The following is a 13719-nucleotide window of genomic DNA, read 5'->3' on the forward strand; positions in this document are numbered from 1 at the left end:
CAACAGTGTGCCTTCCAGTCATTCAAAATGCTCAATCTACACCAATCCTGCCTCTTATTGTGCAGTCTGTTAATAGTAAGAACCGACTGCAGGGAGGTGCAAACATTGGAACTTTTATCCATAATTAATATCTTTTGAATATACTTGGAAAGATCACTGGTTTGGGCTTAGCATCCACGATATTCATACCTGTCAATCGTAAGTTGGCCATTGTGGTTTGTCTATGCATAAAGATGAGCTGACTAAATGTCTGCTCCAAACTTGATCAGCTTTCTACCAGTTACTGCTTATGGAAAACTCTGCATTTCCGTGGATTCACTTTGTAATTTACTGCGTTTATGCCGTCGTAGGCACTTTTGGAATACTAGTATGCAGACAGGTGAGTATCGCAAAGTCGTACAAGTCTTACAAAGGAGCAAGGACGTATATGATTAATCTACAAGCTGACAATATGACTATATATGCAGCGTATTTACTCCAAGGCAAAGATATTCACCATTGCTTCTTGGACGTTCTTACTTCTTGCTCTACCTTGGGATGTTACCGATTTGGTGATGGCCAACGAACTGCAAAATCATGCTCATATTCACTGTTACAATTACAATGAACCGCCGGATTTGAAGGCCATTTTGAATTTTGATATTTCTTGCGATGAGATCAAATTAGCGCCTCCGGTAGTAGGCGTCGTGTCCATCATGCTTCTACTGCTAAAGGTATGAGCCGCTATTAAACATATGACGACTTAATATTGTAACCTTCTTACCTTTAATCTCGATTCTTCACCAGCTATATTACGGTGTAGTCATAACTGGATGGACGCTCAGATTACGGACTGAAGAGCAATATGCAAAGAGTATGGAAGAGTCCTATGAACCTTCCTGGGTAGATTACAACAATGATGAAAACATCATGCAGCATTATTTCGAGCCAGTGAAGCGCTACTGAATGAGATGAACTACAATATGCGATGTCTGCATCATAGCAGAAAATAAAAAATCATTTACCATTATCGGTAACAGCTATTTGATATAATACCATTTAATAAAGTAGCATGCACATACGGTCACGCCGTACTTCCAGCCGCAATATGTGAATGATCAGCAGCTGTATATACCATAATAGCCTGAGCGCGATGAGATTTATCCCATTAGATTGCCACTTACGCCGAATTTGCCTTCAAATATCATACATATAGGGGTAGTATTTATAAAGTCTTTATTGTACAAAGGAAAAGTTACTTGACCATCATAAACATGAAATGTATTCCCTCGATAGCCTTTATCGTAATATAAACACTACCAAGAGAAGGAAGCAAAGCAAATGGTTATGCAAGGGTATTAAAGGAAAAGAAAATTGATTATGAACTGAAATTTCAGTCATGTATGGGAGAGATTAATGCCATGAAGTGGCATTTCTAGAGGCTGCCGGCACCATTTCAATTTCTTCGATGTGATCTTGTGATGTGGGTGTTGCTCCATTTTGACTAAAAGCATCTTGCTTTTCTGATACAGGTTCAAAGTTGATTTTGTGCAGTCTCTCTTTCAGCATTTGTTGAATGGTCAAATCTATGTTGCTAGCCATTAAGCCACTCATCTTGTCCATTCTGCTCTTCCATAATTCTGCTATCCGGGAGTCGATGAGATTGATGAGTTTTGGTTCCATTGAAACCAAACGTCGTGTGAAGACGGTCTGAATTGTTTGATCCATTGGCTCGATCAATCGCTGGGCAAATTTATCCATGTGCTTGTCAAAGATTTGTGATACTAAGTTGCTCACAGAGTCGGATAATTCTCCTTCCTTTGCTTTAAGTTGGGCATTCCAGACTTCATGGACGAAACGGCCCGCCGCATCGTCCACCCGACCAGGGTCTCCAGTAGCGAGATCATCCGCGTTACTATCCAACCCAAGGGTTTTCCGACATCGAGATCTTACCGCATTATCCAATTCTTTACCCACGGTATCTACAATATCTTCATTACGGTTACTAAGCGAAGATCTCACATCTTTTTCAAGTGATGCCAATAGTTCGTTCTTATCAAAAGATTCGTGTACACGACGAAGAATCGCTCTATCCAGCCAACCATCTAAAGCCTGAGCTCTATCCTTAAAGAACTGTTGCAACTTGGCCTCCCATCGAACATCAATAGCGTCCAACGGTTCTTTTTTAGGTGGTAATGGCGAAGTGTTGCTCTTGGGCTTAGCGGTAGGCTTAGGACTGGGTATAGATATTTTCTCTTCTTCCGACTTGGGCATATAAACGGAGGGGTGATCGATAGGAGTAGATTCGGCTGTTGGGTGCTGAAGGTCAGGGATTGGCTTCGGTGTTACAGGTGACGATTTTATCTCTTTTGGTGACAAAGCTGGAGAGTTGTCTGCCTGTTCGATATCCATGGTAGCAGGTGTCGACGGAGATTTAGTCTCTTTCACACTGTTACTCTCTAGCCGCTGTTCAGACAAGTCAGAAGGAGATTGCTCCAATTCAGCTTTGTCGTCTTGTATCTTGCGCTTTTTGGAATCATTAGGTGAGTTGCTGGATATCGGTGGGGGATGCTTCCGAAACTTTTCGTCGCTAACTGATGGTTTTCTTAGCATCACGGTGGCCTTTTTCTGCTCCAGCGCTATTTCTTGTGCAAATAGTGATGGTAGAGGTATTTGTCGCGAAGTAGAATTAATCAAATCGGGAAATGGATGATGGAAGTTAAATCCATTGCGACTAATCTTCGGAGGTAGAGATGGCGAAGTATTCGCAGCTTGCAATTCACTACACGGTATAAAGTCAATATGGTGTTACCAGATGCATTCATCATTACAGATTTGGCTTACTTGTCTGGAACATGAAATACACTATGCCACTGATATTTTGTTTCGATTTTTCTATGCATTGCCGTTTCCATAGGCGATATTAGGAACTGTGAGATGTAACGCCTGATAGCAGTACAGCAGAACTTGGGGTATTTTGCGTTATGTTCAAGTAAAGTGACCAACTGTCCATCACAGATAGCGATACGAAACAAGTCAAAAGGGGTCAAAGGGATTTGACTGCCTTGCGTGAAGCAATTGAGGAACCGCGTCTTGCTAGAAATATTTTGGAAAGCAGGCGAAAGTAGGTTTACAGTTTGTGTAGCTGAAGAGTTTTGCTTTGGAAGGAGAGCAATAACTTCCTGTATAATAACGGCTGACGGAAGTTCCTCTTCATATCCGCTCTCAGTACTAAGCCAGCGTCTGAAAAACTGCTGATCTGCCATCATCTCTCTCCTGTCATTCTCATGTAGCAGAGCTGAAAGAATCTGCATTACAATGACCTGACGTTTCCTGTAATCCGCTTTCTGTTGGTGGGATTCAAGGTTCGAAAATGTATTGTATTTAGCTTTAATGTGATCGGTACGGTGTTATCTCGCTTTTAATCAGACTGAATCTCACCTGCCAAACAGCCCATGAAGCGAATTTAGCTTCGCTGCCTTCTAAAAAGAGATCCCATACAGCTTCCTCTGCGAAGAATGCCCAAATCAAGCCGAAGAACTTTGGGGGTGTTGACATATTTCTCAATAGAAGTTGCCTAGTTTGCCGAAGGGTCAAAATTTACACTGGGTTGTTGCCCATCGGATCCAATCATTGTCCGCTTGTGACGTTGAGCATCCGTACCAAGTATTTTTGACAATCGCCTGAAACGTTAAATATGGGGCCTGAACTTTTCTTTCTGTAAACCACTAGTTCGGTTGACTGAATCTGTCGCAGTTATATCTATAAGCATATTTCAGTGTGAATATTCATAATGCTCGCGTTACTCGTTGATACTGCTGGAATAACCGTGGCTACAAGACACCAAGCGACATACCGCAGTTTCCGTGGAGGATGATTTCCGGAGATATGCTGTACGCTATGCAATAAGCTTACTTGCAACAAAGAGATGATATCATCTCGTTTGCTTGATTTTTTGGTTATAAAGGTCTCCTCTGCAGCACGGCCTCCCGGTAAGTTCCTCACGATATGAAGGATATAACGTAAGGGCATCAATTGTTTATTGCTTAATTTAAAGCATCCGCGTGCGAAGAACGACACAACAAAATGTCCTGGTTTCCCTCTTTCTATAATCAGGGTTCGCTGAGGGCAACCACTGGGTAATTCTTTTTACAGGGTGTTCACCGTGTACAAAATTTGGGTGCTTTTAAAGTGCGAACGTACTTCCGTGCCTACGTATCTCAGTCTTTCCAGACGATTGCTATCAGTCCGATCAACGTAGCTTCGTGACGGATAGTTCTTCATGCGCAACAGTTTCGGTGACTCATAACATAAAATGGATGGAATACCATGGTGTAATACGTAAGTACGATCAATACAGTTGACGGCTGATCCGCCGAGCTGAGGTTTAAGTTTCCAGCGAAGGCACAGCAAATGAAATTTTGGGTGACCACGGTAACCTTTTATCCGTAAAGCATATAAATAAGGAAGTGTCAAGTGAGTATCGTTCAACCACACATAACAAGAACCATGAATTCTTTACAACCTACAGCTCCCGATTCCTCCCGGTTAAAAATTGCCGTTGTGGGCGGCGGTCTTGGTGGATTAACACTTGCATCCGTCTTACAACATGCCTACAAGATCAAGTGCACCGTCTTTGAGCTCGATGACACCGTAGACAGCCGTAATCAAGGTGGAAGTCTAGATCTTCATTTTGACTCTGGTCAACTTGCTCTCAAAAAAGCTGGATTATTGGATCAGTTTCGAAAGCATGCCAGATACCAAGGACAAGATCATATACTCACAGATATGACTGGCAAAGTACTGATGCAACATGTCGGTAGAAAGCGATCAACTGGAGGAAGATTTGATCGTCCAGAGATTGATCGTACAGTTTTACGACAAATGCTTATTGATTCCCTTGATGAGGATACAATTCAATGGGGAAAGAAGGTGATCAAGATTGAAGAGGAATCCAAGGACAAGAATAATGGGAATCATCGCCACACAATCACATTTCAAGATGGTCGAAATGAAACTTTCGATCTGGTTGTTGGAGCCGATGGTGCATGGTCCAAAATCCGCAAATTTGTATCCGAAGTAACTCCAATTTATGGAGGCGTCTCCTTTATTGAAGGCCTATTGCCTAATGTGGACAATGGTCACCCAAAATTATCGAAACTGGTCGGCAATGGAAGCTTCTGGGCACTGCAAAACAACAAAGGCCTATTGTGCCAACGAAGCGGTGATGGATCTGTTCGTGTATCCGCCGCATTTCGTATAGAAGAAAACGGTCTTTCTCACCTTGATTTTTCTAACCCTGAAATCCCACGAAAGTACCTCATGGACCTATTTAGCGATTGGGATAATTCATTGAAGGCGCTGATTGAGGAGAGTTCAACATTCATACCACGGGGTATCTATATGCTACCAGCCGACTATACATGGAAATCGCATCCTGGAGTGACATTGATTGGTGACGCTGCTCATTTAATGACACCTTTTGCCGGTGAAGGTGCAAATATGGCAATGCTCGATGGTGCCAAGTTGGCAGCAGCTATCTCCAAAATTATGAACAAAGGCAAGGATCTTGCTACTACAATAGACAATTTTGAAAGAAAGATGCATAATACCGTCACCGGTCTGGCCACTGAAAGCACAAAAAATATGGATCTGATGATATCCGAGAATGGCCCACAAGAAGTTCTAAAAATGTTTAGAATATTGCGGTGGTTGTCTCCGGTAATCAAGCTTTTTTCTTGACCATAAAAAACAACACATCTTGAATTGCGGATGCATATTAATGTACATTGAACCCCTAAACTAACTAATATTTAAATCATCTCGTTATATACCACTAATAACTACAATAAAAAAGTATACTCAAGAGACCCCTAGCAAATGTTATGTAACTGATTTCATTCAACTTAAAGGAGCGGTGAGCCGCCCACCCGTTTCTGCGTTCAAATTGCAATAGAGACGATAGACTTCTTGGCATTGCCTGGCCGAGAGGTCTTCATGTGTATCAAATCCAGTGTAGCGTTGATATGCCACGAAACAGACACCTCGGTATGGTACGGTTCTTTTGACTATGACACCCTGGTTTTCGATTTATGACTCCTTCCGAATTATGACTCGAGTACGGCTAGCTTGACAGACACGCCAAGCTGTGGCGCTTAAATTGTCCTACGTACGCGTATTGATCGTGCTTGTCTTCGTTAAGATTTTTGCATATAAATTGAAACGTGTCAAAAGGGTCTAAATCCTACAAACAATTACTATGGATACTTCACAAAATCTCGCTCCTGATGCATCACAATTCAAAATCGCCGTTGTAGGCGGCGGTCTTGGCGGATTAACACTTGCATCCGTCTTACAACATGCCTACAAGATCAAGTGCACCGTCTTTGAGCTCGATGACACCGTAGACAGCCGTAGTCAAGGTGGAAGTCTAGATCTTCATTTTGACTCTGGTCAACTTGCTCTCAAAAAAGCTGGATTATTGGATCAGTTCCGAAAGCATGCCAGATACCAAGGACAAGATGTTATAATCACAAATAAAACCGGCAAGATATTGTTTCAAGCCATTGGTACCGAAGGACCAACTGAAGGAAGAGATGACCATCCATAGACTGATCGCAAACTCCTACGACAAATACTTATTGATTCTCTGAATGACGGTACAATTCAATGGGGAAAAAAGGTGAACAAAGTCGAGGAAGTCTCAAAGAACCAGGATAAGAATAGTCGTCGCCACACACTCACTTTTCAAGACGGCCAAACTGAAACTTTTGATCTGGTTGTTGGAGCCGACGGTGCATGGTCCAAAATTCGCAAATTTGTATCTGAAGCAACTCCATTTTACACGGGCATTTTCTTCGCCGAAGTTTGCTTGTCTAATGCGGACGTCAATCATCCAACAGCTTCGAAATTGGTTGGTAATGGCACATATATGGCACTTCAAGATAACAAAGGATTACTGTGCCAGAGAAACGGTGATGGATCTATTCGTGGGTACATCATGATACGTATAGAAGAGAACGGCGTTTCTCATCTTGATTTTTCCAATCCTGAAATTCCACGAAATTATTTCTTGGAACGACTTAGTGACTGGGATGATTCAGTCAAGGTGTTCATCAAAGAAGCCACCTACTTCATACCGCGTGGTTGCTATATGCTTCCAACTGATCACACATGGAAATCGCACCCTGGAGTGACGTTGATCGGCGACGCTGCTCACTTAATGTCACCATTTGCTGGTGAAGGTGCGAATATGGCGATGCTCGATGGTGCCAACCTGGCAGCAGCTATATCTGAGATAGTGCATGATGGCAAGGATCTTGCGACTACTATCGAAAATTTCGAAAGAGAAATGCATAACATTGTCACGGGTCCGGCCATTGAAAGCGCAGAAAATATAGATATGTTTATGTCTGACGATGCTCCTCAAGGAGTTGTGGACTTCTTTACAATGGCTTACGGCGGTGGCGCTATCCCACAATAAATACATCCGTTTGGATCACGAAAGCAGCACAGCTTAAATTCAAGATTGATATAATAAATTTAAACTAGTCTGTCATATTAACTGTCTCACAAAGCCTTATTAGAAAAATGCCATAAGACAGATTACGCAATAGTCACTTAGCAAATGGCTATGCAAGTGATTTCTTATTACGACAGCAAGCAGCTGCGTCCACAAATGCCGACTTAAAATCGATGAAGAGTGTGCGCTATATTCTTTTTGGGCTCTTAATTATAACCATTTCATCAGCAACGCTGCTTGGTAAGAAGTCAAGCACCTTTTAAAGTTAGAAAGCATTGCGACTTCGCGTATCGCATATGCAATCCCTAGGATCAACGGATGTGAACGATACAATTTAACTTGATATCCTCTGTGATATTGTTAGTCCGGATGACATTGAAGGCTCCCTTAGTATCCAACTAGCCAGATTTAAACTCGATATAAAAGTTCTGAGAACCTTGCAGTAGATAGGCGTGCTTCAAGAGCTCAATTATATCCACATAATGCTTTCAGGCTCAGTCATTTTCAGCTGTAATCCCCAATGGCACCGTCTATAAGTGTGACGGCTGATCCGCCGAGCTGGGGTTGAAGTTATCAACTTGAGGAAAAACTTCTGTCGACCACGGAAGTGGTGCATCCGTTTTCCAACATTCCACATGTGAATCAGTATAAGCGTCGTATGGAAATATTATAGGAGAACAAAAACAACCTGTTCAGAATTGTGATGGTGAGCTCATGGATGAACGTGAAGGCTGATCCGCCGAGCTGAGTCGAAGTATCCAATACAAAGTCCAGCTACCGACTACGGCAATTTGTATTCCTAAAACTATAAATTGAGAGGTGTCAAGAAGGATCTGAGCCTTACAAACATTTATTATGGATTCTTCACAATCTGTCGCTCGCGGTGCCTCCCAATTCAAAATTGCTGTTGTAGGTGGCGGTCTTGGTGGATTAACACTTGCATCCGTCTTACAACATTCTTACAAGATCGAGTGCATCGTCTTTGAGCTCGACGACACCGTCGATAGCCGTAACCAAGGTGGAAGTCTCGATCTTCACGTTGAATCTGGTCAACTTGCTCTCGAAAAAGCTGGGTTAACTGATCAGTTTCGAAAGCATGCCAGATACCAAGGACAGGATATTGTACTCGCAGATATGACTGGCAAGATATTGATGCAACATGTCGGTAGCGAAGGACCAACTGGAGGAGAACTCGATCGTCCAGAGATTGATCGTACAGTTCTACGACAAATGCTTATTGATTCCCTTGATGAGGATACAATTCAATGGGGAAAGAAGGTGATCAAGATCGAAGAGGAATCCAAGGACAAGGAAAATGGTAATCATCGCCACACGCTCACATTTCAAGACGGCCGAACAGGAACCTTCGATCTGGTTGTTGGAGGCGATGGTGCATGGTCGAAAATTCGCAAATTTGTATCCGAAACAACCCCATCTTACGCAGGCGTCACTTTCATTGAATGTCGATTGTCCAATGTGGACATTGATCACCCAAAAGCGTCGAAAATGGTCGGCAACGGAACATTCTGGGGACTGCAAAACAACAAAGGCCTACTGTGCCAACGAAACGGTGATGGCTCTATTCGTGTATACGTCACACTTCGTATAGAAGAAAACGGTCTTTCTCACCTTGATTTTTCTAACCCTGAAATCCCACGAAAGCATCTCATGGACATATTCAGCGATTGGGATGATTCATTGAAGGCGCTGATTGAGGAGAGTTCAGCATTCATACCGCGCGGTATCTATATGCTACCAACCGACTATACATGGAAATCGCATCCTGGAGTGACATTGATTGGTGACGCTGCTCATTTAATGACACCTTTTGCCGGTGAAGGTGCGAATATGGCAATGCTCGATGGTGCCAACTTGGCAGCAGCTATATCTGAGATAGTGCATAATGGCAAAGATCTTGCGACTACTATCGAAAAGTTTGAAAAAGATATGCATAATGTCGTTATGGATTTCGCCATCGAAAGCTTGGAAAACATGGATACGCTCATATCAGAGAATGGTCCTCAAGCAGTTCTGAAAATGTTTTCAATGATGCGTGACGATAATGCTGCCCCATGATAAACACTTTCTTTGAGGTCAAAACAACAAAACACTTCCTACTTCAGGACGCATATATCAAATATATTCAGAATAGTTAATTAGTGAATTAGTGAATTATTTAGATTATCTCATGAAAAATCACAAATGTGTACAATAAAAGAAATATAGAAAGCAGACTCACCGCAAATGTTTACAAATGTTTACGTACCTGATTTTGTTAAAAAAAAAATGTGCATCAATCAGTCTTACTTGTTGTTCAAATTGAAATGAAGGCTTAAGATTCAAGATAGCCGCTTGAAAGAACAAATTACATGTCTAATAGCTGAAGCGTAACAATGACATGCAAATAAACGAATACCATTGTATCATCAATTTCTACGTGAGCTCAACAAGCATGCCTAGCGGTTGATCCGCCGAGCTGGGTTTAAGTTATGTAACGAAGACACAGTAATATCTTTTTGCTGACCACGACGATGTTGTATGCATACACCACCACATCAATTAAGCAATTCAGTCAGTGTAAATGAACGAAGAATGGCTTTCCGTTACATCAACTTAGACTTCGCTCGGACATACAAATAAACGAAGGTATTGCGACTATGAGGCGGTAAATCAGTGTGACGGCTGATCCGCCGAGCTGGGTTTTAATAACACAAACGGATGAAACCTCCAGCCTACCGACCACGGCAATTCCATTTCCGTGAAAGATATAAATTGACAAGTGCTAAATGATCTAAACCCTACAAACACATATACCATGGATACTTCAAACACTATCGCCTCCGATTCTCCTCAGTTCAAAATTGCTGTTATAGGTGGTGGTATTGGCGGATTAACACTTGCATCCGTCCTACAACATGCTTACAAGATCAAGTGCACTGTCTATGAGCTTGACGACACCGAAAACAGCCGTAATCAAGGTGGAAGTCTGGATCTTCACGTCAACTCTGGTCAACTTGCCCTAGAGAAGGCTGGATTAACTGATCAGTTTCAAAAGAATGCCAGATACCAAGGACAAGATCTTATAATCACGAATAAGACTGGCAAGGTACTGTATCAAGACTCTGGCAGCGACGGACCTACTGGAGGAGATGATGACCGTCCAGAGATTGATCGTACAATCCTACGACATATGCTTATTGAATCTCTTGAGGAGGGTACAATTCAATGGGGAAAAAAGGTGATCAAGCTAGAGGAGGATTCCAAGGATAATGGTAATCATCGCCACGCACTCACCTTTCAAGACGGCCGAACTGAAACTTTCGACCTGGTTGTTGGAGCCGATGGTGCATGGTCTAAGCTTCGTAAATTTGTATCCGACGCAGTTCCATTTTACACGGGTATCTTCTTCGCTGAAGTTTGCTTGACCAATGTTGATATCGATCATCCAGCAGCATCAAAACTGGTTGGTCATGGCACCTACATCGCACTGCAAGATAACAAAGGATTACTATGCCAGAGAAACGGTGACGGATCGATTCGTATATATGTCACTATACGCGTAGAAGAAAACGGTCTTTCTCACATTGATTTTACCAACCCTGAAGGCCCACGGAATTATTTTTTGGATCGATTTAGCGACTGGGATGATACATTGAAAGTTTTCATCAAGGAGGCATCGTCATTCATACCGCGTGGCTTCTATATGCTGCCGATAGATCATACATGGAAATCGCATCCTGGAGTGACGTTGATTGGCGATGCAGCTCATTTAATGTCACCTTTTGCTGGTGAAGGTGCGAATATGGCGATGCTCGATGGTGCCAACCTGGCAGAAGCTATATCTGAGATAGTGCATAATGGCAAGGATCTTGCGACTACTATCGAAAAGTTTGAGAAAGATATGCATGAAATTGTCGTCGTTCCGGCCGCTGAAAGCGCAAAAAACATGGACATGTTCATATCCGACGATGCCCCTGAAGGCGTTGTTAACTTTTTTGAAACGATACAAGCCGCTGGTGGCCCCCCACAATGAAAAAAATTCGTCTAGAACGCATCTTAAATGCAGAAAGCCATATATATTGTTTATAATGAAAATTAAACTAGTTTGTTATTTTAGATCATCGCTTCTCTTGAAAACCACATATAATAATAAAAGACTATAACCACACAATCGTAGAAAAATATCCTGTGATGCTAATTTTGACAGAATAAATACTGTAGTGATAATAGGTCATCCCCAGCTCTTGATTGACTGTTGACCATCGACTGAGTCACTGTATCTGTTAGTCTGTCCAGTGGTTACCGACGCTGGCTGTAAAGCATTGAAATATCCATTAAAGTGCTCTCAACAATATCAATACCTATGAATCCATCATACGATACCAATTTTTCCAAGGTGCAAGAGAGAATACGTCAACCTGTGGGGGAGACAGACGGGGCTATTCATTCAGCAGATTAAGTAGAGCTGGACATTGGTTATGTATCCTTAACATCTACGCAGTTCAATGCTTTTACAACTTTCTTATAAGTGGATCGCCCACATCTAAGCACCTCCTTTCCTTATCCCCCATGTGTGCAAGTCAATGCCGTCTGGCAAGTGACCTCGCTAGTGTACGAGATTATCTACTAATTTTTGTACCCATTTTATCTTGCAGTTCACTTTACCGATTTTTGTATCATATAATGTTTTCAGATAGCGAATAAATCAGTTATTTTCAATCTGCTACCAAACGCATAGGTACGATCATAACGATTATAGATTGCTTCAGTCATGGATGTGATTTTATCCTTTGTAAGTGAACAACAACAATATGGCAAGGATGGAATTGAAAGTATACGTCAAAATAAGCTACCACAAACATGTTAACGAGCTGAATATAAGATCAGCCGATATTCCTCAGAATGCTCTATTGAGCGGCTTCGGGGCAATCTCTGGAGATGTGGCCAGTTTGCTGGCACTTGTAGCAGACCTTGGGTTGAGGGGGCTGATCGCAGTCTCGGGAGAAGTGACCAGTGTTCTATACGAGTTGTGTGAATAGCAGCATCATATTGTGTACAATCATTTTAAGATCTATTACTTACACCGCAGTTATAGCACTTTTGGCCGCCGGAAGAGCGTTCACCGCCTTGGTTGCCTTGGCCTCCGGATGGGCATTCACGGCTCAAATGGCCGAAGCCTCCGCATGAGTAGCAAGACTTGCCTCCCATACCACCACGGTTGCTGTTAAAGCTGTTGTAACCGCCGTCGGGGCAGTTGCGGGAAATGTGACCAGTCTTTCCACACTATACAATATCAAATTTAGAGATTAGTGGCTGATATTCAGCGAAACGTTCTCAAAAAGTCGATTATGGTACCTTGTAACATTCAGGACCAGCAGAAGTGGTCTCGTTGGGGCAATCCCGAGACTATCAACAAAAGTATAAATAACATAGAAACCGACAACGAAAGAACTGAAGAGCATGATGTTGCTATATACGTACGACGTGTCCGCTTTCATTGCACTTGTAGCAGACCTTCTCAGCGCGGGGCTCAGGGCAGTCCTTGCTCAAATGTCCCTCTTGGTTGCAGTTGTAGCTAAGTCAAAGATAGGAGATGAGGCGGAGGGTTTATACACATACTACCGTCAGCTCGATCGATGTTGTTCTTACCAAACGTTAGCAGATTTGCTGCAATCCTTGGCCTGATGACCATCTGTATTATGAGAGGCGACGCGTTGCATAGAGAATAGGGATATAGAATAAAACAACGAATTGGAGAGAATATGTAAAATAAGCAAATGTATTCATTATCAGGTTTGAAAGCCGTCTTCCTTCCCCATCGGCTTGTTCGCAATATTTATTTTGGAATATAGTTGAACATCTCCCCCGTACGTCGTTTCTCTTCAAAGCAACATATAAAAAATATGAAGCAAGAAAATGAAAAAGAGCTGTATGCAGATTTCTGCGCGGTGATAGATTGTCATCTTCCATGGCTTTGAAATCTATGGCGTAAGTCTGCGTGTCTGCCAGACCTGGTTCGAAGGCGGAACTATCAGCTGGGGAGGAACGCCGAAAGGGAATTGTAGGCCGGTGTTGTAGGCGAAGTTCGAGTTGATCCACTTAAATTTCACATCACAGCGAGCAATTTAAATAAATACTTGCGTTCTCCACACTTATAGCAACCTCCACGACCTCCACGGAAAGACATTTGTGATTTGTTAGGTAAGATGAGGTTATTA

The 13719-nt window shown here is 42.4% G+C and overlaps 7 protein-coding genes across 7 annotated transcripts; 5 read left to right on the forward strand and 2 right to left on the reverse strand.

The window, feature by feature from the left end:
* Positions 1-27: 27 nt before the first annotated feature.
* On the forward strand, positions 28-945 carry K450DRAFT_195077 (uncharacterized protein; the record flags this gene model as incomplete). The annotated part of the gene is made up of 5 exons (XM_051584492.1): positions 28-75; positions 153-198; positions 270-379; positions 468-713; positions 787-945. The coding sequence occupies 5 exons, from the start codon at positions 28-30 to the stop codon at positions 943-945; spliced, it is 609 nt and encodes a 202-aa protein (XP_051449666.1).
* Positions 946-1195: 250 nt separating this feature from the next.
* Positions 1196-3565, reverse strand: K450DRAFT_296150 (uncharacterized protein). The gene is made up of 3 exons (XM_051593631.1): positions 3421-3565; positions 2824-3326; positions 1196-2761 (listed from the first exon to the last, which is right to left on the reverse strand). The coding sequence occupies exons 1-3, from the start codon at positions 3535-3537 to the stop codon at positions 1393-1395; spliced, it is 1989 nt and encodes a 662-aa protein (XP_051449667.1). The 5' UTR covers positions 3538-3565; the 3' UTR covers positions 1196-1392.
* Positions 3566-4488: 923 nt separating this feature from the next.
* On the forward strand, positions 4489-5721 carry K450DRAFT_267320 (uncharacterized protein; the record flags this gene model as incomplete). The annotated part of the gene is made up of 1 exon (XM_051592830.1): positions 4489-5721. The coding sequence occupies one exon, from the start codon at positions 4489-4491 to the stop codon at positions 5719-5721; it is 1233 nt and encodes a 410-aa protein (XP_051449668.1).
* A 517-nt stretch (positions 5722-6238) lies between these two features.
* On the forward strand, positions 6239-7462 carry K450DRAFT_276329 (uncharacterized protein; the record flags this gene model as incomplete). The annotated part of the gene is made up of 2 exons (XM_051593225.1): positions 6239-6502; positions 6590-7462. The coding sequence occupies 2 exons, from the start codon at positions 6239-6241 to the stop codon at positions 7460-7462; spliced, it is 1137 nt and encodes a 378-aa protein (XP_051449669.1).
* Positions 7463-8115: 653 nt separating this feature from the next.
* On the forward strand, positions 8116-9734 carry K450DRAFT_217380 (uncharacterized protein). Its single transcript, XM_051585039.1, has one exon. The coding sequence runs from the start codon at positions 8357-8359 to the stop codon at positions 9575-9577; it is 1221 nt and encodes a 406-aa protein (XP_051449670.1). The 5' UTR covers positions 8116-8356; the 3' UTR covers positions 9578-9734.
* Positions 9735-10243: 509 nt separating this feature from the next.
* Positions 10244-11677, forward strand: K450DRAFT_217381 (uncharacterized protein). The gene has a single exon (XM_051585040.1). The coding sequence runs from the start codon at positions 10317-10319 to the stop codon at positions 11532-11534; it is 1218 nt and encodes a 405-aa protein (XP_051449671.1). The 5' UTR covers positions 10244-10316; the 3' UTR covers positions 11535-11677.
* Positions 11678-12868: 1191 nt separating this feature from the next.
* On the reverse strand, positions 12869-13623 carry K450DRAFT_217387 (uncharacterized protein). The gene is made up of 2 exons (XM_051585041.1): positions 13151-13623; positions 12869-13076 (listed from the first exon to the last, which is right to left on the reverse strand). The coding sequence occupies exon 1, from the start codon at positions 13469-13471 to the stop codon at positions 13199-13201; it is 273 nt and encodes a 90-aa protein (XP_051449672.1). The 5' UTR covers positions 13472-13623; the 3' UTR covers positions 12869-13076; positions 13151-13198.
* Between the last annotated feature and the right edge of the window lie 96 nt (positions 13624-13719).

The sequence above is a fragment of the Umbelopsis ramanniana genome (assembly GCF_025399195.1).
Source record: "Umbelopsis ramanniana AG unplaced genomic scaffold K450scaffold_1, whole genome shotgun sequence".
Classification (NCBI taxonomy): domain Eukaryota; kingdom Fungi; phylum Mucoromycota; class Umbelopsidomycetes; order Umbelopsidales; family Umbelopsidaceae; genus Umbelopsis; species Umbelopsis ramanniana.